This window comes from Procambarus clarkii, chromosome 37 (assembly GCF_040958095.1).
Source record: "Procambarus clarkii isolate CNS0578487 chromosome 37, FALCON_Pclarkii_2.0, whole genome shotgun sequence".
In the NCBI taxonomy this organism is placed as follows: domain Eukaryota; kingdom Metazoa; phylum Arthropoda; class Malacostraca; order Decapoda; family Cambaridae; genus Procambarus; species Procambarus clarkii.
This window is the reverse complement of record NC_091186.1, coordinates 40581247-40606392: the sequence shown is the minus strand read 5'-3', so window position 1 is coordinate 40606392 and position 25146 is coordinate 40581247. Positions and strand designations below refer to the sequence as shown.

At 50.5% G+C, this 25146-nt stretch overlaps 1 protein-coding gene across 1 annotated transcript in view; it reads left to right on the top strand.

Annotated features, from left to right (window-relative positions):
• The first annotated feature begins 277 nt into the window (after positions 1–277).
• Positions 278–25146, top strand: part of LOC123765928 (uncharacterized) — a 38821-nt gene continuing 13952 nt past the window's right edge. The window contains exons 1-3 of the mRNA XM_069336968.1: positions 278–355; positions 15375–16076; positions 22258–22392. Of these exons, the coding sequence (XP_069193069.1) occupies positions 278–355; positions 15375–16076; positions 22258–22392 (915 nt within the window). The remainder of the gene's footprint in view (positions 356–15374; positions 16077–22257; positions 22393–25146) is intronic.

The window sequence follows — 25146 nt, the reverse complement described above, 5'->3', positions numbered from 1 at the left end:
TCGACAAGGACACAATCCATAGTACTGTATCATCCTTTTGCAGATGACACTAGGATTTTTATGAGAGTAGACAACAATAGAACAAAAAAGCAATGTTAAGGATTTGGGTGTACTCATGTTGGAAGACCTTACCTTTTGAGAACACAATAAAGTAGCCGTCACAACTGCAAGAAAAATGACAGGTTGGATAAAAAGAGCCTTTCACACTAGAGATGCTATACCAATGATAATACTCTTCAAGATGCTAGTGCTCTCTAGAGTGGAATACTGTTGCACAATGACAGCCCCTTTCAAAGCTGGAGAAATTGCTGACCTAGAGAGCTTGCAGAGACCCTTTACTGATATAATCCACTCAGTAAAACATCTAAACTATTGGGACCGACTAAAATGCAAAAATCTGTATTCTCTTGAGCACAAGCAGGAAAGATACATAGTACTGTAAATGGCTCCTAGAACTGAAGGACAAGAGCTATGAGGAGTGGTTAGAAGCAATAAATATGCCAAAACTGAAAGAAGAAAAAGAGACGATATGATCACTACATACAAAATAGTAATGGGAATCGATAAAATTAATAGGGAAAAAATTCCTGTGACTGGTACTTCAAGAACAAGAGGTCATAGATATAAACTAAACAAAGGTGCCAAAGAAAATAAATTTTTTTAGAAGTGACTAAGAAAATTTACTTTCACAAACAAACAAGTGTGGTAGACGGTTGGAACAAGTTAGGCGAGAAGGTAGTGGAGGCCAAAAGCGTTGGTAATTTCAAGCATTATATGACAAAGAGCACTCTTTGTGCATCATGCGCATATCTCTCATCCTGTAACCACACTTAGGTAATTACATAATTTATAGGTTGTGTGGGATCTATGTTCTCCTATTCCACATTCCATAACATGGCATTTATTTCATTAAATTCCATTTGCCAAGTGATGTTCATACACTTATTTTGTCCGGGTCTTCTTGAAGGGCATGACAATCATCTAAGTTTCTTATCTTCCCTATTATCTTAGCATCATCAGCAAACATGTTCATATAATTCTGTATTCCATCTGGTAGATCGCTTATGTAGACAATGAACATGACTGGTGTGTAAGCGTTGTGGTGACGGTGGTCACTTGGCCTAGCAGTGTAAGTTATTTGTCACTCCTAATTACCAAGTCTGCATGGTAGGGGTGGCAGACAGTGGTTATGTATAGTGGGTTTGGGGCAGCCCATAAAAGTACAATTACAGTTAAAGGGCACAATACATACTGCCTTGGTGGACACCGATGCTTCTACGTCCATCCTTACTCGGAGTGTGTTAGGATCAGATGTCAGGTTGATACCTAACAACAGTAGATTGACAGCGGTTGGTGACAATACTTTGCATGTGCTAGGAGAGACAACTGTGGATTTTCAATAAGAAGATAAATGGTTCTAACATAGTTTTGTGGTGATACAAAATATAGGGCTGAAGCACGCTAACATTATCATGGGGATTTATTTCTTCAGTAAAAATTCATGCACCATATCTTTTAGTGAGAGGGATATGTTAATCTGTCAGAAATATTAGCTCTGCTTTGGGATATGTTTGTCTGTCAGAAATATTAATCTTGCACCTAGATGTTTTCTGTCAGAAATATTAGCTCTGTAATGTAGGGACCTGTGTGAAGTGTTTAACTCATTACATTAAACTCTTGAATTTATGATTTCTGCCAGTACAATAGTCAGTTCTGCACATGCGAAGCCCAGTGACTTAGAAAGGAAAATTATTATTATTAATAATTATATATCCTTCCCAAAGCAATGGAATAGTATAGGAAACACTTATTTAAGACATTCACTGGTTGAAAATATATATAGAAACAGCAGTGTTAAATGTTGAAAACTGTCTGGAACTCTATAAGACATACAAATGACCAATTTTGGGATAGGAGTTTTGTGTGAAACATTATTGGAACCAAGGGAGTGCACACAGAGTGGAGAGCGGCAGCAAGTTGTCCATTCAGGTGGAGACTACTCCAGTGTCCAGTAGACGTCAGTGCGACGCTCGGATAGTCTTCTGCAGTAACGATAAGTGCATTAACTGCACCAGTGCTTTTTTCTTTGTTAGTTTAGGAATACAAATTTTTGGAATGTGTTTGTTGAACCCTGTGTGTCTTGTGTTATTTTGGACTCATTCACCCACTTTAAGTAGTATTGTAACACGTAGTTTAAACTCCATCAACCTTGGTCCCTGTTAGTAAAGTGATTAAGTGTAAAGACCTTATATTGTAAAAATCCATGCTACATTACCAAGAAAGTGTATAGTAATATAACGACTAAGCCCAGATTTGTGTGGGACCAGTACTCAATCCATCCACCATGTTTATGTTTCGTGAAGAGTATCACTCAATCTCAACAATCCTGTAACGTAATCGTGTATTCCTATAGTTAATAAGTGTAAAATAATCCGGAGTTGTTCAATAAAACCCACGTGTAAAGATTTAACTCACAGTGCACTTAATGTCCAGCTTAGACTAAGAATACTTGATCCTTCCCCCATTATTCTATATGACGCATACGTTTTCTTCCATTATTCATAAGAAAGTAAGGACAGGTTTTGGTAGTCTGTACTCTCGGGTACGGCTTCCAAGCAGCTATGCTGCTGCAATATGTTACCAAAAAATATTATCCCATACTCTGGGATATGTTTATAAAAAATATTGACCCTGCTGTGAATATGTTAATCTGTCAGTGATATTAACTCTGCTCTAGAATAGCTAATACAAAGAATGTATATAAATATTATGCAATTTGTATTAGTAAATAAAATACCATAATATTACTTCTCTGGGTGGAGCCCCGTCGACTCCTCGGAGCTATCCAGGCTGAATGGATATGTGTAACTTTCTGGCATCAGTCAATGTGCTTGGAGTTCTTGCCTACCAGGGACCACGAGCCAGAACCTGGCTCAGAGAGGCACGAGGAGCATTGACCTATAGAACCCCCCCCCCCCTGTGGTTGGGAGCATTCTATGTCTGCCATCGACAGGGTCTGGCACCCAGAAAGGTAGGCCCCCAAAAACAAACCCCTATTCTGGTGAAACTATTGCTACCGCAAGCTGAACAAGTGGACAGAACTCCCCAAACAAAAATTAGCAAACGAGCATGTCATCCTGTTGCTGCGCTGCTGTCTGCGCAACCCCCCCTCCCCCCAACTCCTTGGGAGGGGGAAGTGGGATCCCCAGACCCTCGTGCCGGCAATCCAACCTTCAGTTCTTGGCTGATGCGATTCTGGGAAAGTCTTGTGCCTCTGGCTCCAAATTTTTTGTCTCAGTTCTGTGTCTTGTGACGTAGGCTGTCTCTCCAGGTGGTGTGTGAGCCAGGAGTAATATTCCAAGGTAGTCGGGCTGCATGCACCTAGAGCTACCTTTCTTAGGTGCTCGGTAAATCCTGCTCTTGGGGCCACCTTCCACAAGTCATCTTGGGATCTGCCTCCGCTGTGCCTTTTACTGCTCGGTACTTGCCCAGTCCTTGGGGTCTGCTGAGGTTTTCTAGCCCTTGTGTGTCCCAGGATAGGAGGTAGTTTTCATCACTGGTAGGGGCATGGGGTAATGCACAGCTAGTTTTCACTAATTGTAGTGGCCGGCTTTGTTCTGCCTAGGTACGTTGTTCTCTTGTGGGGGTTTTCTTCTGTTTTTGTTTTCTGTCTGGTGGAGGGGGGGGGGGAGTCAGCCTTCGTGGTTACCCCTTAGCTGTTGTAGGGGTATACAGTATATATATTCTAATCTGTGTTTTGGTGGTATTCCCCGCTAGGCCCCCATGAGTGGACACATCCTGGAGGTTCAACTTTTAGCAGTTTGTTTGGTAGACTTGGGCGCCGGTTTACAGTACCCTGCCTGGGCTTCGCTTAGTGTGTTAACCCTTAAGTTGCGCAACACATCCATATAATGGGTTAAGTGACTTGCTATAAATTGCGCATCTCATCATATGATGTATTGGAGTACTACACAAGACTTAAATGGCCCGCGGATTCACGGGTTCACCTCACCTTCATCAGGGCTCTTGTAAACAGACGCCATTTTTTTAAAATCATGGGCCAAATTCCCGGGTGTGAGGGGCCTCAGTATTGAGTGAGCCACCAAGCCTGATGCACGCAGCATGAGCTCACAGCACTGCTGTTCAGCTTGTGATCACAGCATCGCCTAAAAATGCCATAATATACATGTTCATGCTATTATTTAGCAATGATATTATTACAGAAGACCCCTGACTGTGATAAAAATGACCAGGATTCTGATAATAGCAGGATTGTTGTGATAAATAGCGCTGTAGTGGGAGGAGTAATCTTGGTGGGGAGGGAGGTAGCATTGTCTGCTGACTCTGTGTGACCACCTTTTACTGTCTGGACTCACTATACCAGCTTAGTTGTTCGCTATGGTAAACAAAACATGCAGATACTTATATATAACGTCTGTGTATATAAGCAAAAACAATATGGTTGGAGGAGAATGGTGGCACGTCAGGTGAGGTGAGGGAGGGAGGGAGTGGCAGCCAGTGGCGGGCTGCCACTGCCTGTCACTGCCACTACCACTCAGCATACCAACTTAGTGGTTCGTTATGGTGAACACGAATGTAGATACTTATATATAACGTGTATATACAGTGTATATAACGTGTATATACAGTGTAGTAACAGCAAAAGAAGTGTGAGGGAGAAGCCATTTTGGTGATGGGTGTGGCAACATCTGCATGATTTGTCATGTTGGTAGGGGTGGCCACTATGCTCTTTGGGCATTATACCGGCTTAGTTGAACAGTTATGGTGAGCAAAACATGTAGATACTTATATATAATGTCTGTATATAGGGCAATAATACCACAAACAGTATTGGTGGGGGATGAAATTTTAGTGCATCTGACCTTGAATGTGTGAGGGAAGCAGCCGCCACCTGACTGTGTGTCTAGCGACGTCTCTTAGTGCCTGAACTAACTATATCAACTTAGTTGTACAGTTGTGGTGAACAAAATATGTAGATACTTATATATAACTGATGTATATAGTGAATAAAAGCAAAAACAGTATTGTGGGAGGAGAATGTGGGCGAGTGAGGTGTTGAGGGAGTGAGTGGCAGCGAGTGGCTGGCTGGTGTGTGGCGGTCACTCCTCATTGCTTTTTGACTCATAATACCAACTTAGTGGTTCATTATGGTGAACAAAACATGCAGATACTTATATATAACCTGTGTATACAGTGTAATAACCGACAAAGTATTTGCTCACTGTTTGATGAGCATAATAATTGAATCAACAATATGCACACCATATTTTTGAGTACAGTGATGATTCACTCATTTAATTATATAAATATATCACACTACACACTATTGAATAATATTACAGCAAAAAAACTACGAAAAATCAATCAGACATTGAAATAATTAGGTAATTAACTCTTTGTGGCCACTCTTGCCTGACAGCTGGTGAGCAACAGACTGTCTGGGACGCACGCTGCGTCAGCGCCTGTTTTTTGTCAGACTTCCCCACCCTATAGCGGGCAATATATGCCACTTAAGATTTTTTTTTATTATTTTTCCCGTAATCAGAGAACACAAATTAACAGGTTTAGATTTTTTTTATTTTTTTTTGGTATGCGCCTGTGGGTGACAAATGCTAATTAGCCCTGAGCAACACGAGGGTTAATAAGGCAAAGGGCCCTGGGAAACCCCGCGGAAGCTCTGTGGTCCAATGGATGTGACCCTTGAATCCCCCCTCGCTTCGTGCGAGCTTGAAGGTTGCTCTGTCCCCTTGTCTCAGGGTGACATTCACCGGTTGTGCCTCTGCCATGCTGCCTGTTGGGTCGGTGATTCATTTGACCCGGTGTTGTGCGATATTTGTTGTCTGTACGTGCTCCAGTTCACCAAAGCTACTGATACTGATATGAGGGTGCAGGAAGCTGCTGCGTTGCATGCTAGGTTTAGGTCGCTGCAATGTGCTAGGTTGGTTGCGGCCCCAGATGCCCCGAGACTGCCCCGTTTTGATTATAGGGACCTGGACTTGGGGGTGGGAGTCGCTTCGGCTCTGGTTCCGTCCGCCCCTCCTAGTCCTTCCCCTTCTGTTGTGCATCTGGTGCCTTCCCCCCATCCCCCCTTGCTTCTGGCTCCTAAGTGTCTGAGGGTTTCGAAGTCAGGGCAGGGTCTAGTTGGTGTTGAGACTCGGGCGGTCTCGAGGGAATTCCCTTCTGGGGTTGCAGCAGTGGTATTTGAGCCTGATCCTCTTGCCGGAGCTTCTGGGCCTGACAAGTGGGCCCCCCTTTGTTCTGGCCGTTTTGGAGGTCCCACTTCTTCCTTAGAGGCGTGGGGTTTGGAGGCCGGCTCGGCGCCGGGTTCTCAGAATGGGGTTTCCGAGGCAGGGGAGGGGTTGACTTGGTGGCCTTGGGCCCCGTTGGACCCTGCCTGGGGTTTTCTGCCCTCAAAGCGGGGCTTAGTGTTACAGGGTGAAGGGTTCACTTTCGAACCCTCCTCGTATGATTTGGATTTGGTGTCTACCCCTCAGGATGGATACGTTCAGGATGGATACGCGCGCATTTGTGTAAGGATCATCTTGTACGTACTGGGTTCATTATGAAGTTCCGGAGTCATCCTGGTTGGCAGACTGCCCACTCTTTTTGTTGGAGGCTTGGCACACATTCTGTCGGTCCCATGCACTTGAGTGGAGGGAAGCTCAGACAGCGTTGCAGGTTTTCCTGGGGGGCAAGTTCGAGCTCATCAGTGCGTGTTTGTTTTCCCCTGCCCTTCCGCAGGATGTTTATGTGATGCAGCTTCATGTGCAGGTTCCCTCCCTTTCGGCTGCCTTGGTTGCAGAGGATTTGCGTACTCGTGGCCGGCTGGATTCGGTCCTGCATTTCTTTTCCCTCGAACCGTCCTTGGATTGGCTTGAGGTAGATGTGGGGCACTTGGGGCCGCTGCTGGGTCTGGTGCGCTGCCCTCAGCAGTGCAGGCGTCGTCTGCCTTGTTGAAGCTGTTCGCACCGCTCCTGCGGGATGCTGTATTGCGGTTTTATGCTTCTTTCCTTGCGTGTCGGCAGGTGGTGCTTGCTTCTTCCTTGGAATCCACGTGGGCCCTGTCTCTTAGGTTGTCCTCACCTTTTTGTCCATTGCTGTTAGAGTCTGCGGTGGTACAGTATCTGCAGGCGGCTTCAGTTAGTTGTCGGCCTATGTCGGACTTGTTGGTGCTTCGGGGGGCTCGTGGAGGGACTTCTCGTAAAAGTTATGCCAGGGGCTCGGGGTTCCTTCCGTCACAGTAGGCCAGTGGTGCCAGATTCAGGGCAAGTGCAGCCTTCAGTTCTGTCTGTTTCTGGTCGGCGCGGGAATCACCCTGTGTACCACTTAAGTTCTTGTAAGGTGTGTTGGTCCTTTCGCGGTTTGTCCCATTGAAAAGGAGATGGGGAGGAGGCTCGCTCTGTTCGCTCGTGCCTGGTCCTACGATTTGCAGGCTTTATGGGTCGTTTCGTACTGCCTGTGGTGACGTTGGATGGCCCCCCTCCCTTGGGGGGCTTGGGGCTCGCAGGGCAGGCCTCTTCTCCTGCACTCTGTCATGTCGTCTTGGAGTGGGTTCGCTTGGCCATGGTCGAAAGACCTCATCCCTTGGGTGGGTTTCCCGCCTGTTTCCGGTCCCAAAACGGGACTGCGCAGACCTCTGGTTCATTCTGGACTTGTCCCATCTGAACCCGTGGGTTTATTGCCCCTTCTTCTGGATGACTACTCTGTTCCAGGTCCGTCTTCTGTTGGAGCAGAGCACTTGGATGGTGTCCCTGGACCTCAAGGACACATATTGGCACATCCCGGTTCATCCAAGGTTCAGGGATTGGCTCTGTTTTGCTGTGGGGTGTCAAGGTTACTGCTTTCGTTGCCTTCCGTTCAGCTTGAATCTGGTGCCTTGCGTATTCACTCGCCTTACTCGGGTCGTGGTGGCTCGGCTGGATCTGTTAGGTGTTGGGGTTCTGGCCTACCTCGACGACTGGCTGGCTTGGGCTCTGAGTCAGTCACCAGGGATTTGGTTCTTTCCAAGCTCGCTGGGTTCGGGTTCTTGGTGAACTCGAGGAAGTCCTATCTGGTTCCCTCTCAGGTTCGGTCTTGACTGGGTCTTGTGTGGGATGCTTGTTATGCTTCCTTGTCTCTTCCTCTGGTGACTCTGCTTCACTTGTGTTCCCGCCTTCGTCTGTTCCTGAGGGACTTCCGGATCATGCAGCAGTTGCTCAAGAGTTTGTGCAGGAGCCTGAACTTTGCCATGATGGTCTACCCGCCAAGTCAGGTGTGGCTTTGTAGGCTGTTCTGGTTTCTTCGTGGACGTCTCTTTTTGCCTCTCTCGTGACCGCTGGGTTCGGCCTCTGGGGACTTTGTGTCAGTTGTTGCGACGCCGGCTTCCTCTTCGGGGTTTTCGGGGCTCAGTGCCTTGGCGCCTACCAGAGCCCTCGCTAAATGTGTTCATGAACGCGTCTCTTGGCTGGGGCTTTGTGACCAGTGCTCACCAGGTTGGCCAGGGGCGGTGGAGTCTGTTCTTCTGTTGAGCCCACAGCACAGTGCGGAAGTTCACGGCGGTGTGGATGTCGCTCCGGAGGGTTTGGGTCACTCGCGGATCAATGATCAGGCTCCATTCGGACTGTTCCCCAGTTGTTCATTGTCTGAACTGTGGGGGTTCCTTGCAGTCCTTGGCTCTTTGGTGCTGGTCACTTCGGGTGACTCGTCTGCTGAGTTCTTGGGCTTTGGCTCTCCTGGCAGTTCACGTTTGGGGGGGTGTCTAATGTCTTGGCGAACGGCCTGTCCTGGTTCATTTCCCTGTCCACAGAATGGACAGTCGACGCCAGCTCGTTCAGTTGGCTCTGCCAGACGTTCGGGCCTCCGGAAGTGGATCTCTTTGCGTCAGCGTGGTCGAGGCATCTCCCAGTATCCATGGTGCCCTTCCCTGACTGCGAGGCCGTCAGGGTCAATGCCTTCCGGCTGGACTGGGCATGGTGGGGTTACATGTACTTCTTTTCCCCGATTCAGCTGTTGCTCCAGGTCCTGGCTCGCTTGGAGACTTACTAGGGGAGAGTTGTCCTTCTGGCTTCTTGGTGGCCGGCCCAGCCTTGGTTCAGGCACTGCTTGCTCGGTGTCCAAACCCGAGGGTCTTCCTGTGGCTCTGCCTCTTTCAGCAGATCAGTCCATCCGCATTTGGTGTTTTTGACTCGAGTCTATCATCACTTGTATGGTGCGCAGGTGGCTTTGTTGTTGGTCTACCACCTGCGTGCTTCGTCTCGGAGACAGTATGAAGTTTCCTGGCAGTCCTTCCATTTTTTCCTATCATTGCATAGGTGTTTTTCGATCTCTAATAGGGTTGTCATGTCCTTCCATTCGTGGTTGTTATAAGGACTGTCATCTTATGCCAAATTTTCTTTTTATGGACCGTCATCTTATGCTGAATACTGTCAGCTCGTACCGAGCAGCACTGGCGGAGCTGTTTCAGCTTGCTTTCGGTGTTGATGTTACTTCTGCCCTGTTCCGCAAGCTGTCTTGTGCATTGTTTCACCTCCAGCCTGCTCATGCGTCTCCTGAGCCCGTCTGGTCTTTGGACCGGGTGCTCTCATTTCTCTCTTCTCCTTGGCTTGTTGTGGCCCCTTCCATTTAGGATTGTTTTTCCAAGGCACTTTTCCTGTTGGCATATTGGCCTCGGGGGGTTGGGTCGGGGAGCTTCATGCTCTTCTCTGGTGCAGGGGTTTCTACTCTTTTGGTGCTGGTGGTCGTTTTGTTCGGTTGCAACATCTCCTTTTCTGGGGAAGAATTAGACAGCTGTATTCCGGAGGAGGCCTTGGGTCGTTGGTGCTTGGCACCACGGCTTCGGTGACCAGGGATGCGCTTTGGGTTGACCCGGTTTTTCTTTTTCCCTGTTGCCGAGCTCAGGTCTCTCAGGTCGTTCGTAGGGTTATTAAATCTAGCCAGCCTGCAGTCTATTCCCGTGTCCACAACGTTCGTAAGTTTGCTGCTTTGGCTGCCATCATTGGCAACACCCAGCAAACAATTTAAGGTTGCCACAACATCTCTGGAAAGTATTTGAAAGGATTGGAAACGTTTGTTTTATCGTATCAGATACGAATTTGTGTGTGGACTTAAATAGGTTTCCAAAACTTACAACCAAAACCTACGTGTCTAACACTAATTTGAGATGTTGTGGCAACTTTACAATCCTAACATGAATCATTCATAATCCATTCATATACCAATATGAATCTCTTATGAAAGGTTTGAGCCTATAATCTGAACCCTTTTCACATCTTTGTGTTTAAAGTTAAATTTCTTGAAATTAAATTATATTATTTTAAATTATATTATTATTTTTATTATATTTTATTTTATATTATATTATTATTTTCAATTAAATATTAAAACCAATTTAAGGGTAAAAAAAATCTAATAATTAATATTTCTTTTATTATTTACTAACAATTATAATTATTTACTAACGGAGAGAGGGGAGGCTGTACGGCGGAGAGTGGCGGCTGTGGCTGACAGTGGCGGCGGTGGAGGATAGTGGCGGCGGTGGCGGATAGTGGCGGCGGGCGGACAGTGACGGACAATGGCGGCGGTGGTGGACAGTGGCGGCGGGCGGACAGTGGCGGCGGGCGGACAGTGGTGGCGGTAGCGGATAGTGGCGGCGGGCGGACAGTGGCGGCGGTGGTGGACAGTGGCGGCGGGCGGACAGTGGTGGCGGTGGCGGACAGTGGTGGCGGTCAGTGGTAGCGGTGGCAGACAGTGGCGGCGGGTGGACAGTGTCGGCGGGTGGACAGTGGCAGCGGGCGGACAGTAGCGGCGGTGGCGGACAGTAGCGGCGGTGGCGGACAGTGGTGGCGGTGGCGGACAGTGGCGGCGGTGGCGGACAGTGGCGGCTGGCAGACAGTGGTGGCGGTGGCGGACAGTGGCGGCGGTGGCGGACACTGGCGGCGGGCGGACAGTGGTGGCGGTGGCGGACAGTGGCGGCGGTGGCGGGCACTGGCGGCTGTGTCTGGCGGTGGCGGACAGTGGCGGCGGTGGCGGGCACTGGCAGCTATGTCTGGCGGTGGCGGACAGTGGCGGCGGTGGCGGTGGTGGCGGTCGGTAGTGGTGGGTGGTCGTGGGCGGTGGCGGGCGGTGGCGGGCGGCGGCGGCTGTGATGGGTGGTGGCGGCTGGTGGCGGTGATGGCGGCTGGTGGTGGTGGTGGTGGCGGTGATGGCGGCTGGTGGCGGCTGGTGGTGGCAGCTAGTGGCGGCTGGTGGTGACGGTGATGGCGGCTGGTGGTGGTGGCGGCTGGTGGCGGTGATGGCGGCTGGTGGTGGGCGGTGGCGGCTGGTGGCGGCGGTGATGGGTGGTGGCGGTGGTGGTGGGTGGTGGTGGCGGCGGTGATGGGTGGCGGCGGCTGTGGTGGGTGGTGGCGGTGGCGGCTGGTAGTGGTGGGTGGTGGATGGTGGCTGGTGGTGGGTGACGGCTGGTGGTGGTGGCTGCTGGTGGTGGTGGTGGGTGGCGGCTGGTGGCGGTGGCGTGGCGGCTGGTGGTGGCGGTGGCGGCTGGTGGCGGCAGGTGGCGGCTGTTGGTGGTGGGTGGTGGCGTGTGGCGGCTGGTGGTGGTGGCGGGTGGCGGGTGGTGGTGGTGGCGGGTGGTGGCAGTGGTGGTGGCGGGTGGCGGCTGGTGGTGGTGGGTGGTGGCGGCTGGTGGTGGCGGGTGGCGGGTGGTGGTGGTGGGTGGTGGCGGGTGGTGGTGGTGGCGGGTGGTGGCAGTGGTGGTGGCGGGTGGCGGCTGGTGGTGGTGGGTGGTGGTGGGTGGCGGCGGCTGGTGGTGGTGGGTGGTGGCGGGTGGCGGCTGGTGGTGGTGGGTGGTGGTGGGTGGTGGCGGCGGGTGTCGGCTGGTGGTGGGTGGTGGTGGTGGCGGGTGGCGGATGGTGGTGGGTGGTGGTGGTGGCGGGTGGTGGCTGGTGGTGGGTGGTGGCGGCTGGTGGCGGGTGGCGGCTGGTGTTGGGTGGTGGGTGGTGGTGGGTGGTGGCGGCTGGTGGTGGGTGGTGGCGGCTGGTGGCCGGTGGTGGGTGGTGGGTGGTGGCGGCTGGTGGTGGGTGGTGGCGGGTGGTGGCTGGTGGTGGGTGGTGGCGGGTGGCGGTGGGTGGTGGCGGCTGGTGGTGGCGGGTGGCGGCTGGTGGTGGGTGGTGGCGGGTGGCGGCTGGTGGTGGGTGGTGGCGGCTGGTGGCGGCCAGCTGGGACACACCCTTCACCACTGAAGGTCTGAGCACAACTAACCATGTCTCTCTCACCACCAGCCTAGTGTTGCCAGCTCGCGCTCTCAAAATGTTTCCTTCAAAGATTGTATATTATCTTTGAACAACAAGTTTGATTATCAAGGAAATAATGCATATATTATTGTCACATTAATACTGTGCAATATCTTATTACATTCCTGCTAAATAATTATAATTTGAAACAGGACAATAAATCCAACATATATATAAAAACCAACATTAGAGATCACGAGGCCTAGGCCTATCTGTGACCACACATCCTGCTTCCCTGGCCTGCTACCCTCTCACACCTCACACTAACTCACTCTCATAATCACTCTCACTCTCAATCACTCTTACGCACAATTACTCACTCTTACTCTCAGTCATCCTTACTCACTCTTACTCTCATACTCACTCTTACTCTCACTCTTACTCTCAGTCACTCTTACTCTGTCACTCTTACTCTCAGTCACCCTTACCCATTCATACTCACTCTTACTCTCATACTCTTACTCTCAATCACTCTTACTCTCACTCACTCTCAATTACTCTTACTCTCAATCACTCTTACTCTCATTCTTACTCTTACTCACTCTTACTCTCAATCACTCTTACTCACTCTTACTCTTACTCCCAATCACTCTTACTCTCAATCACTCTTACTCTCATTCTTACTCTCACTCTTACTCTTACTCCCACTCTTACTCTTACTACCAATCACTCTTACTATCAATCACTCTTACTCTCACTCCTACTCCCAATCACTCTTACTCTCACTCTAACTCTCAATCACTTTTACTCTCACTCGCTCTTACTCTCACTCTCAATCACTCTTACTCTCACTCTTAACTCTCAATCACTCTTACTCTAACTCTCAATCACTCTTACTCTCATTCTCAATCACTCTTACTCTCATACTCACTCTTACTCTCAATCACTTACTCACTCTGTCACTCTTACTCTCACTCACTCTTACTTTTACTCACTCTCACTCACTCTTACACACTCTCTGGCACTCTCACTCACCTTCAGTCACTCTTACTCACTCTTACCCACTCTCGCTCACTCTTACTCACTCTAGTTAATAAGAACACGCCAATATAAGAAAACAAAACATTTTCAGATTCTTTCACACCACTTTTCAGCAACTTTTATAATTTATATAAATTATCTTAGGGAATAATACATAAATTATATATTTAAACATGATATTAGTGTTTAGTGGAATGCATAAGGAGTCAAATTGTGTTAAAAAGAGCGATTTTTAGAAAATTTGGAAAACTACTTTTTTCTGATCATATTATAACTAAATGGATTTTGAACGTTTCACTGAGCCAATAAATATCATTCACAATTTATTAATGAATTTTACCAAAAACACTATAAATTTCATATTTAAACATGTAAAAACTATTTGTAATACATTAGGAACAAAATAGTCGTAGAAAAACAATTTATTATAAAACCTTTGTGTTTGGATTTTTTGATTAAAAGTTTCTCAAAGGCTCTCCTGCACCATTCTCAATGCAAATCATTCCCACACCTATGGGAAGAGATAGACGAACGTTTTCTAGATGATTTGTGTTTGCTGGGCATGTCTTTGGTTGACATTCTGGCCAGGGGTTTTTGGAGGTTGAACAGGGTCCTGGCAGCTCGCTACCTGATGAATGTCCCAGGGCTTGGTCGGGCCTGCGTTGCATTGGGTCGGCGGTTGCAGCCAGTTGTCTCGACTTCGCATTGAGGAGTGAGAACAGACCACCTCTCGCGTAAGTCCCTGTTTTTTCCATATCTTTGGGTAGTTAGCTCTGGGGAGTGGACGGGGCACCCCCCCCCCCAGAAAACCAGCATTGCATGTAATGAAACGCATTTTTCTGGGTGAGTCCCGGAGGCTCCCCGGCATTTCTACCACCCTCGGTCGGCGGTGTTTTTTGCGTTTTTTGACATCCAGTGTAAGAACTGAATGTTGGATTGCCGGCGCGAGGGTCTGGGGCTTCCCCTTTCCCCTCCTGGGGGGGGGGGGGGAGTTGCGCAGACAGCAGGGCGGCAACATGATGACGTCAAGCCCGTTTGCTAATTTTCGTTTCTAGAGTTCTGTCCACTCATTTGACTTTTGGTAGCAATAGTTTCACCAGAATAGGGGTTTGTTTTGGGGCACCTACCTTTCTGGGTGCCTGTCTCGGTCGATGACAGATATAGAATCCTCCCAACTGCATGGGGGTTTCTATAGGCCATTGCTCCTCATGCCTCTCTGAGGAGGCCAGGTTCTGGCTCGTGGTCCCCAGTAGGCAAGAACTCCAAGCACATTGACTGATGCCATAAAGTTATACACATCCATTCAGCCTAGACAGCTCTGGGGAGCCTCTGGGAAACCAGAAAATGGCGTTTCATTACATACAACGCTGGTGTTTTGTTGTAAATACATCTTACCTTGAGGTGCTTCCAGGGCTTAGCGTCTCCGTGGCCCGGTCGTCGACCAGGCCTCCTGGTTGCTGGACTGATCAACCAGGCTGTTGGACGCAGCTGCTCGCAGCCTGATGTATGAGTCACAGCCTGATTGATCAGGTATCCTTTGGAGGTGCTTATCCAGTTCTCTCTTGAACACTGTGAGGGGTCAGCCAGTTATGCCCCTTATGTATAGTGGAAGCGTGTTGAACAGTCTTGGGCCTCTGATGTTGATAGTTCTCTCTCAGAGTACCTGTTGCACCTCTGCTTTTCAACGGGGGTATTCTGCACATCCTGCCATGTCTTCTGGTCTCATGTGATGTTATTTCTGTGTGCAGGTTTGGGACCAGCCCCTCAATTATTTTCCACGTGTAAATTATTATGTATCTCTCCCGCCTGCGCTCAAGGAAGTACAGATTTAGGCTCTTTAGTTGGTCCCAGTAATTTAGATGTTTTACTGAGTGGATTCTAGCAGGAAAGGATCTCTGCACGTTCTCCAGGTCAGCAATTTCTCCAGCTTTGAAAGGTGCTGTCATTGTGCAGCAGTACTCCGCTCTAGAGAGCACAAGTGTTTTGAAAAGTATCATCATCGGTATAGCATCTCTAGTGTGAAAAGTTCTTGTTATCCAACCTGTCATCTAGCTAAATCCTGTTATCCAACCTGTCATCTAGCTAAATCAATATTCTTTTCCACAGGATAACAAGCCAGAGGAATGTTCAGTGTGTTATAATGATTATGATGACAATCAGCTACGGCCTCGCAATCTGCCGTGTGGCCACACATTCTGCTCCCAGTGTATTGACAATGCAATTAAGAATAGTCAGCTGTCCTGCCCCAGCTGCCGTGCCAAGCACGCTGCCACAGCTGCTACTCAGTTCCCAATTAGCTATGCTGTGGAGGCTTTTGTTAGGAAACTCAAAAATATCCAGCTAACAACTGAGGAAGTAGTGCCAGCAAAACCTTATGAAGGTCCCGCCAGAGGCATCAGTAAGAAGTTACGTTCCCTGGTGCAGGAGCAGAAGAGCATCATCAGCAGCCTCATTACTAGCTGTGAAGAGGTACTGTCCCAGCTGGGGAAGTACCGGGGCCAGTTGGGGGACTGGAAGACTCACCACCTCCAGCTCCAGGACAGACTCTATGCTCTGGTAGAGCAGAACAAGTCAGCAATGAAGCTCTTGGAACTGGAGGATACCAATGTGATGGATATGACAACACAAGGAGAGAAAGGGAAGACTCAGCTGCAGGCCATGTTGGGAAGCCTCGACACAGTCAACACCCTACTGGTGGTTGACACAACCATAGGCACAGCTGATGAGTGCAGCATGAAGATAGAAGATTGGCTCCAGAAGTGCCAGGAACTCTTCCCTAATGTCAAGACTGTCCACACCTCAGTGAAGGTACGCTGCTGAAGGTCACATTGTTCTCACCCAACTGAGTGTAGTATTGCCTCTATATAAACACTTTTGACATGGAGACACATCAAGATGAGAGTTGACTTTATATATAGGAAACTTTCTGGGGGGAGCCCCATTGGTTCTCTGGAGCTATCCAGGCTGATATGGCTATATTAGCTTTCTGGAATTAGTCATGGTGCATGGAGTTCTTGCCTACCAGGGACCACGAGCCAGAACCTGGCCCCCTTAGAGAGGCACGAGGAGCAATGGCCTATAGAAATCCCCGTGTGGTTGGGAGCATTCTATGTCTGCCATCGACCTGGTCTGGCACCCAGAAAGGTAGGCGCTCCAAAACAAACCCTTATTCTGGTGAAAATATTGCTACCGAAAGCTGAACTCCCCAAACAAAAATTAGCAAACGAGCATGACGTCATCACATTGCCACGCCGCTGTCTGCGCAACCCCTCCCCTTTCCCGGTAGGAGGAGGGGGGAGGGGAGAAGCCCCAGACCCCTCACGCTGGTGATCCACCCTTTAGTTCTTGGCTGAAGTGATAATGGTGAGGTCTTGTGCCTCTGACTCCTGAATTTGTCTCAGTTTCTGTGCCTTGAGGCATGGTCTGTCTTTACGGGTGGTGTGTGAGCAAGGAGTAATATTCTTCGGTGCTCGGGCTGCATGCACCTAGGGTCACCTTCCTTAGGTGCTCTGTAAGTACTGCCCTTGGGGCCACTTTCCACAAGTCTCTTTAGGATCTTCCTCTGCTGAGTCTTTTACTGCTCGGTACTTGGTCGCCCTTGGAGTCAACTGGGGTTTTTGTTGCCCTTGTTTGTCTCTGGGTAGGAGGTAGTTTTCATCACTGGTAGCACGGGGGGTACTGCACTGATAGTTATCACCTATTATAGCGGCTGGCTCTGTTCCGCCTGGGTATGTTGTCCTCTTGCAGGTTTTTTCTTTTGTTTTTGTTTTCCTGCCTGGTGGGTTTTGGTGGGTCTGCCTTTGGTTGGTTGCCCCTATCTATATTTAGGGTATATATACATATCTGTGTTCTTTGTGGTATCCCCTTGCTAGGCCCCCTGTGAGTGGACATGTCCTGAGGGTTCAGCTTTTAGAAGTTTGCTTGGTAGTTTTGGGCACCGGTTTACAGTACACTGTCTGGGCTTCTCTTAGCTTGTTACCAAGGTAACAAGGCCCTAGGAAACCCAACGCGGGCTCCGAGGTCCGATGGATGCAACCCTTGAGTCCCCTCTCCGTTTGTGTGAGGGTGATAGTTGCTCTGTCCCCTTGTTTCAGGGTGACACGCTCCAGTTGTGCCTCCACCATGTTGCCTGTAGGGTCGGTGATACTTTTGACCCGGAGTCATGTGACGTTTGTTGTTGGTACATTTTCCAGTTCACCCATGCCACTGATCATGATATGAGGGTGCAGGCAGCAGCTGTTTTGCATGCTAGGTTTAGGCTGCTGCAATGCAATAGGTTAGTTGCTTCCCCGGATGCCCCGAGACTGGTCTGTTTTGGTTTTAGTGACCCGGACTTGGGGGTGGGAGTCACTTCGACTTTGGTTCCGTCCCCCCTCCTTGTCCTTCCCCCCTTCTGTGGAGTGTCTGGTCCCTTGCTTCCAGCTCCAAAACGTCTCAGGGTTTCGGAGTCAGGGCAGGGTCTAATTGGTGTTGAGACTCGGGCCGTTTTGGGGAAGTCCCCTTCCGGGGTGGCGGCGGATCCATTTGAGCCTGGTCTTCTGGCCTAAGCTTGTGGGTCTGACCAGTGGGCCCCTTTCGATCCTGTTCTTTCGGTAGCTCCTGCCGAAAGAACAAACTCCCTCTTAGAAGCGGGGAGTTTGCAGAACGGCTCGGCTCCAGGTCCTCGGAGTGAGGTTCCTGAGTGGGGTGGGGGTTGACTTGGGAGCCTTGGGCCTTGTTGGACTCCGCCTGAGTTTTTGTACCCTTGGAGCGGGGCTTGGTGTTGCAAGGAGTGGGGTTCTCCTTCTCTCCTTCCTCGTACGAATTGGATTTGGTGTCTACCCCCTCCCCGGGTTACGTTGTGTGTTCCTGTGGGTTTTCTGGGGAGGGAAGGGGGGAGCCCCTACGGCTCCCCGGAGCTATCCAGGCTGATATGGATATTCCTTCCTAACTTTGGCATCAATCAATGTGGGTGGAGTTCTAGGCCTACCAGGGACCATGAGCCAGAACCTGGCCCTCCCAGGGAGGCACGAAGAGCAATGGCCTATATAAATGCACATGTGATTTGGAGCATTTTATATTTGCCATCGACTGGGACAGGCACCCAGAAAGGTAAGCGCCCCAAAACAAACCCCTGTTCTGGTTAAAAACAAAAAAAATAGACAAACGAGTGGACAGAACTCCCAAAATGAAAACGAGCTAACAAGCATGACGTCACACGAGCCGCCCCGCATGTCTGCGCAGCTCTCTCCTCGGGAGGGGGAATGGTGAGCCCCAGACCCCTATGCCCGCGATCCACTCCTTCAGTTCTTCGGCTGATGGGAGACAGCATGGTCGTGTGGCTACAGCTCTGGCCTGTTGTTGTGCTGTCCTCTGTTTCAGTAATGCTCTTATGGTGGGGTGCAAGCTGGAAGTAATATTCACAGGTACTTGGGCTGCATGTGCTTAGGGTCACCTTCTGAGTGCCCTGTAAGTACTGCCCTTGGGGCTTGGGGTTCTCTTCCACAAGTCACCTTTGTCCTACCTCTGTTGGTGTTTTGCTGCTTGGCAATTAACCTCCCCGAGTGTTTGGGGGGTTTCCACCCTTGTTTGTTTTGAGGTAAGGGGTAGTTTTTGCGTTGGTAGGGGTGAGGGGTACTGCACAGCTAGTTTTCACCTATAACAGGGGCCGGCTCTGTTTCCTCTGGGTGCGATGTCCTCTTGCGAGTTTTTCTTTTCTTTTTGCCTGGTGGGGGGGGGGGGAGTGTGCCTTGGTGTGCCCCCTCCTTTATATTAGGGTTGTTTTTGTTTTGTGTTACTCCCCCTGCTTTGCTCTCGTGAGTGGACATGTCCCGGGGGTTCATCATTTAGCAGTGTTGATTGGTAGCTTAGATGCCGGTTAGCAGTACCCTGCCTGGGAATTACCCTTAGCAGACCTAGTCTAGGGGGCCCCTAGGAAACCCCCGCTGGGGCACTCGGGGTCCAATGGATGAGACCCCTGAGTCCCCTCTCGCTTTGTATGAGTTTGAGGTTTGCTCTGTCCACTTCTCTCAGGGCAACACCCATTTTTTTTCCTCCGTCATGTTGCCTGTTGGGTCGGTGAGACATTTGGCCCTGAGTCCTACAAGCTTTGTTGCTTGTTTGTGACTCAATTCATCCCATCTGCTGATGACATTATTCAAGTGCAGGTGGCTCACGCGTTGCAGGATAGGTTAGGTCGTTGCAACGCGCTAGGTTGGTTGCTTCCCCGGATACTCCGAGGCTGTCCCATTTTGCTTATAGGGACCCGGACTTTGGGGGTGTTGGTCGCGTCGGCCTTGGTTCAGTCCGTGCCCCCTCGTTCTTCCCCTGCTGTAGTTCATTCCCCCCCCCCCCTCATCCATTTACGGCTCCTAAGTGTCTGGAGTCTTCGGGGTCAGGACAGGATTTAGAGGTTTCTGAGACTGGTGGTTTCGGGGGGTTGCCTCTTCTTGGGTTGCTATTTAGGCATTCGAGTTTGTTTCTCCAGCCGTAGCTCCGGGGTCTGACCAGTGGGCTCGCTCTCTTCCAGCTATTTCAGCCTCACCAAGTTTTTCTTGTGAGGCCGGGGGTTTGGAGGACAACTCGCCCCCTCAGGGCCTGATGTGGAGGAGGTTCAAGGGGTTGGGGAAGAGCTGATTTGAGGGCCTTGGGCCTCGTTGGACCCCGCCTGGGTTTTCCGACCCACTGGGCTGGGCTTATTGTTACAGGTATTTGTGGTTTTCCTTTCTCCCCCTCTGCTTACGAGTTGGATTTGGGTTCGGCTCCTCCCCGGGGTTCGGTTCCGTGTCCCTGTGAATCTTTCGGTTCCATCCTTCCGGAGGTTTTCGGCTTCCCACGCCTCGCCTACTGAGGTGTGGGGGGGCATTTCAGCTTACCTCCTGCGTGACCCGGAAAATGACTATATAATGGATCCGTCTTCCTTCAGGTCTGGTTCTTCGTCTCCATACTGGTTCCGGGTTCGTCCTGGCTTGAGGACTGCCCTTTGTTCTCGCTGGATGCTTGGGACTCCTTCTGTCATACCCACAGGCTTGGGTGGCACAAGGCGTTGACTGTGGTCCTGGTTTACTTGAGGGCGATTTTGAGCACCTTAATGAGTGCCTTTTCGCTCCTGGTCTTCCATGGGATGTCCTGGTCTTTGGACAGAGTGCTCTCCTATCTATCATCTTGGTTTCTTGTGGCCCCTTCGGTTCAGGATTGTTTTTCTAAGGCTCTTTTTCCTTTTGGCATTGGCATCTGGGGGTCGGGCTATGGAGCTCAATGCTCTTCTCCAGCACAGGGGTTTCTGCTTTTATGTTCGTGGTGATAAGTTTGTTCGTATTCAACCGTCTCCTTTTTTTCTGGCGAAGAATGAGACTGCTGGTTTCCGAAAGGGGTCCTTGGGTTGTTGATGCTTGGTTGATCAGGCCAGGGGGTGCATCATGTGTTGTGTCCAGTTGCGGCCCTCTGCCGTTATTTGCGTGCCACAGCTTCTGTGTCCGGGGATGCGTTTTGGGTTCATCCGGTTTCCCCTCTTCCCTGTTTTCGGGTACAGGTCTCACAGGTCATCCACAGGGTTATTAAGTCTAGCTAGTCTGCGGTTTATTCCTGTGTCCATGACATTCGTAAATTTGCTGCTCTTGGTGCCGTCTTTGGTAACATGTCCTGGACTGACATTAGGACACTGGGTTTTTGGTGGTTGAACAGGGTCCTGGCTGCATGCTACCTCGTTAACGTTCCTGGGCCTAGTTGGGCCTGTGTCGCTTTGGGTCGGTGGCTGCAGCCTGTCTCAACTTCGAGTTGAGATGTGGAACACTGACCGCCTCCAAGCAACAGCCTAGTGGACCATGCTCTCACAAGTCAAATAGTTCTCCTCTCCATGCACGCCGGGCTCCTCCCCAAGCACGCCGGGCTCCTCCCCAAGCACGCCGGGCTCCTCCCCAAGCACGCCGGGCTCCTCTCCAAGCACGCCGGGCTCCTCCCCAAGCACGCCGGGCTCCTCCCCAAACACGCCGGGCTTGGGGGAGTAGAACTATTCCCAGAACCCAATCAAGCAGGTATCCCGGGTAAGTCGCCCTTCTTTCTTTTTAGTCTCTGGTGAAGTAGCTCCGCGGAGCCATAGGGGCTACCCCTCAGAACACCAGCGTTGAATGTAATGAAACACCATTTTCTGGGTAAGTCCCGGAGGCTCCCCGGCAACCCTCCCTTTCTCCGGTCGGCAGTTTTTGCGCATTTTAACATCCAGCCTCAGAACTTTAGGGTGGATCGCCGATGTGGGTGTCTGGGGCTTCCCCTTCCCCCCTCTTGGGGAGGGGGGATCTGTGCAGACATGCAATGTGGCTCGTGTGACGTCATGCTTGTTTGTTCGTTTTCATTTGGGGGGAAGGGGTTCTGTCCACTCGCTTGTCTAATTTCGTTGTTTTTAACCAGAATAGGGGTTTGTTTTGAGGTGCTTGCCTCTCTGGGTGCCTGTCCCAGTCGATGGCAGATATAGATTGCTCCAAATCACATGTGCATTTCTATACGCCATTGGTCCTTGTGCCTCTCTGAGGGGGGCCATGTTCTGGCTCGTGGATCCTGGTAGGCAAGAACTCCATGCACATTGATGCCAGAAAGCTAATATATCCATATCAGCTTGGATATCTGTGGGGAGCCTCCGGGACTCGCCCAGAAAATGGTGTTTCATTACATTCAACGCTGTTTTTTTGCTCTAGTACCTGAAACATTGTTATTAATAAAGTCAACTGTCATCTTGGTGTTTCTCTACACTGTGGTCAGTGTAGAGAAACTCCATTACTTATATTTTCCAGTTACTTTACTCAGAGCCTGATGCTTCAATATAGTTCAGTTACTTTACTCAGAGCTTGATGCTTCATTATAGTCCAGTTACTTTACTCAGGGCCTGATGCTTCATTATAGTCCAGTTACTTTACTCAGAGCCTGATGCTTCATTATAGTCCAGTTACTTTACTCAGAGCCTGATGCTTCATTATAGTCCAGGTTCCACCATTAATGTTTGTGTTGGTAATGACAGGTGCAGGAGACCATCAGGGAGGCCCTGGAGATGATGGCCATAGAGACAGGTGCCACAGCTGACCCCGTACACCTGGGAGACTCAGCCTCCAGCATCATGAATAAAGTTCAGGAAATCACTCAGAAGCAATTAACAGTAAGTTTTTTATTTTCTCAGCCTCCAGCATCACGAATAAAGTTCAGGAAATTACCGGAGAGATCACTCAGAAGCAATTAACAGTAAGTTTTTTATTTTCTCTCGTGGTTCATATCACAAGATATTGAGTTGTGTCTCGAGGAGAGGAAGCCTGTTCTTAGGTTTATGGAGGTTCCCCAAGGTCAACAACTGACTTTCTTTAACATACAATACACAATAGTTGCCTAACTCCTGGTAAACATTTACTGGTAGGTGAACAACAGAAACAGGTGAAAAGAAACATGTGAATCATTTCCGTCCTGCATAAAGATTGAACATGTGATCCTCTATTGAACCCGGATCCTGGCCCCCTCACAGAGGCGCAGAGAGCGGGTGACACTCCACCAACCTACCGGGAAAGCATTCAGGAAGACAGTGAACCAAAACACACCACTGCTGGGTTCGAAAAGACTGAAGCCTTGAAACTGCCAACAAACTCCCAAACAATGCCAGCACCAACCCCCCCTGCCAGTAGAGGGGAGCTGGAGCTACAGGTCCAGCACCAACCCCCCTGCCAGTTGAGGGGGACGGGAGCTACAGGTTCGGCACCAACCCTCTGCCAGTAAAGGGGGGCTAGAGCTACAGGTCCAGCACCAACCCCCCTGCCAGTAGAAGGGGGCTGGAGCTACAGGTCCAGCACCAACCCCCTGCCAGAAGAAGGGGGCTGGAGCTACAGGTCCAGCACCAACCCCCCTGCCAGTAAAGGGGGGCTAGAGCTACAGGTCCAGCATCAACACCCTGCCAAAAGAGAGGGGGGGCTGGAGCTACAGGTCCAGCACCAACCCCCTGCCAGTAGAGGGGGGGCCTGGAGCTACAGGTTCAGCACCAACCCCCCTGCCAGTAGAGGGGGCTGGAGCTACAGGTCCAGCACCAACACCCTACCAATAGAGGGGGGCTGGAGCTACAGGTCCAGCACCAACCCCCTGCCAGTAGAGGGGGGGCCTGGAGCTACAGGTTCAGCACCAACCCCCCTGCCAGTAGAGGGGACTGGAGCTACAGGTCCAGCACCAACCCTCTGCCAGTAGAGGGGGCTGGAGCTACAGGTCCAGCACCAACCCTCTGCCAGTAGAGGGGGGGCTGGAGTTATAGGTCCAGCACCATCCCCCTGCCAGTAGAAGGGGGCTGAAGGTCCAGCACCAACACACTGCCAGTAGAAGGGGGCTGGAAGTCCAGCACCTACCCCCTGCCAGTAGAGGGGGGCTGGAGCTACAGGTCCAGCACCAATCCCTTGCCAGTTGAGGGGGGCTGGAGGTCCAGCACCTACCCCCTGCCAGTAGAGGGGGGCTGGAGCTACAGGTCCAGCACCAACCCCCTGCCAGTAGAGGGGGGCTGGAGCTACAGGTCCAGCACCAACCCCCTGCCAGTAGAAGGGGGCTGGAAGTCCAGCACCTACCCCCTGCCAGTAGAGGGGGGCTGGAGCTACAGGTCCAGCACCAACCCCCTGCCAGTAGAGGGGGGCTGGAACTACAGGTCCAGCACCAACCCTCTGCCAGTAGAGGGGGGGCCAGAGCTACAGGTCCAGCACCAACCCTCTGCCAGTAGAGGGGGGGCCAGAGCTACAGGTCCAGCATCAACCCTCTGCCAGTAGAGGGGGGGCCAGAGCTACAGGTCCAGCACCAACCCCCTGCCAGTAGAGGGGGGCTGGAGCTACAGGTCCAGCACCAACCCCCTGCCAGTAGAGGGGGGGCCAGAGCTACAGGTCCAGCACCAACCCTCTGCCAGTAGAGGGGGGGCCAGAGCTACAGGTCCAGCACCAACCCTCTGCCAGTAGATAGAGGCTGGAGCTACAGGTCCAGCACCAACCCTCTGCCAGTAGATAGAGGCTGGAGCTACAGGTTGTCACGCGCCGCTCACCTTGGCCTTGTGTTACATGAGGTTACAGTTAAACAGCGGGGGATCGTGCTACTGATCCTATAACCTCACGCCGTGGGACTTCACTCCCTCCACTAGGGTATCACATTTCACCCCAGGCAGCTCTCCTAGTCATGCCTCAAGACCGGTCATCACTTGACCTTGGACCCAAGGAGGAGAGGAGAAGGCCCAGCCCACACTACTAAACTCAATCCTGCAGTATATGACTCCACCACCAGGCCTGCCCACCTGTGCGTGCAGAGAATTTGCCGGACTTCCGGTCGTAGCCTCACGTCCACCTCTTCCTTCCTGGTCGCCAGCTGGGTAATTCTCTCTGCGTCCCAGCAGCGCCGTTAGTTTAAATATAATATATTTACAGCAGCCTAGGACCTTACTGTGTGCTGCCAATACTAGAATTCAAATGTACAGTCATGTTGTCACCTCAGGGTCACTCATTAGGGAATGCCTGTACCAGTGTTCAAATCTCATGTCATGTTGCCAACACAGGGTCTCTCTCTGTCATTCCAGTAACAGTACAGTATAATCATGTTATTAACTACAAAGCACAATGAGATGGAGGTTATACCAAAAGCAGTGATAAAATAGTAAAAGTTTACTCAAAGTATACTACAACACACAAGATACATATATGAATTTATGGAAATAATAATAATAATGATGACAGCAGCGCTCGTCTGGTGGCCGCCAGCAGCTCGCATCAGCTGATGAATTAAAGGGATCACTGGCCCCTCCTCACTGGGGCGGCTCCGTCAGCGTCGCTCCTCACTCCTCCACGGGCCGGCCACACGCTGTCTTCACCACTCAGTAGAATAATATATATACGTGCTGTCCCACAGCCTAATC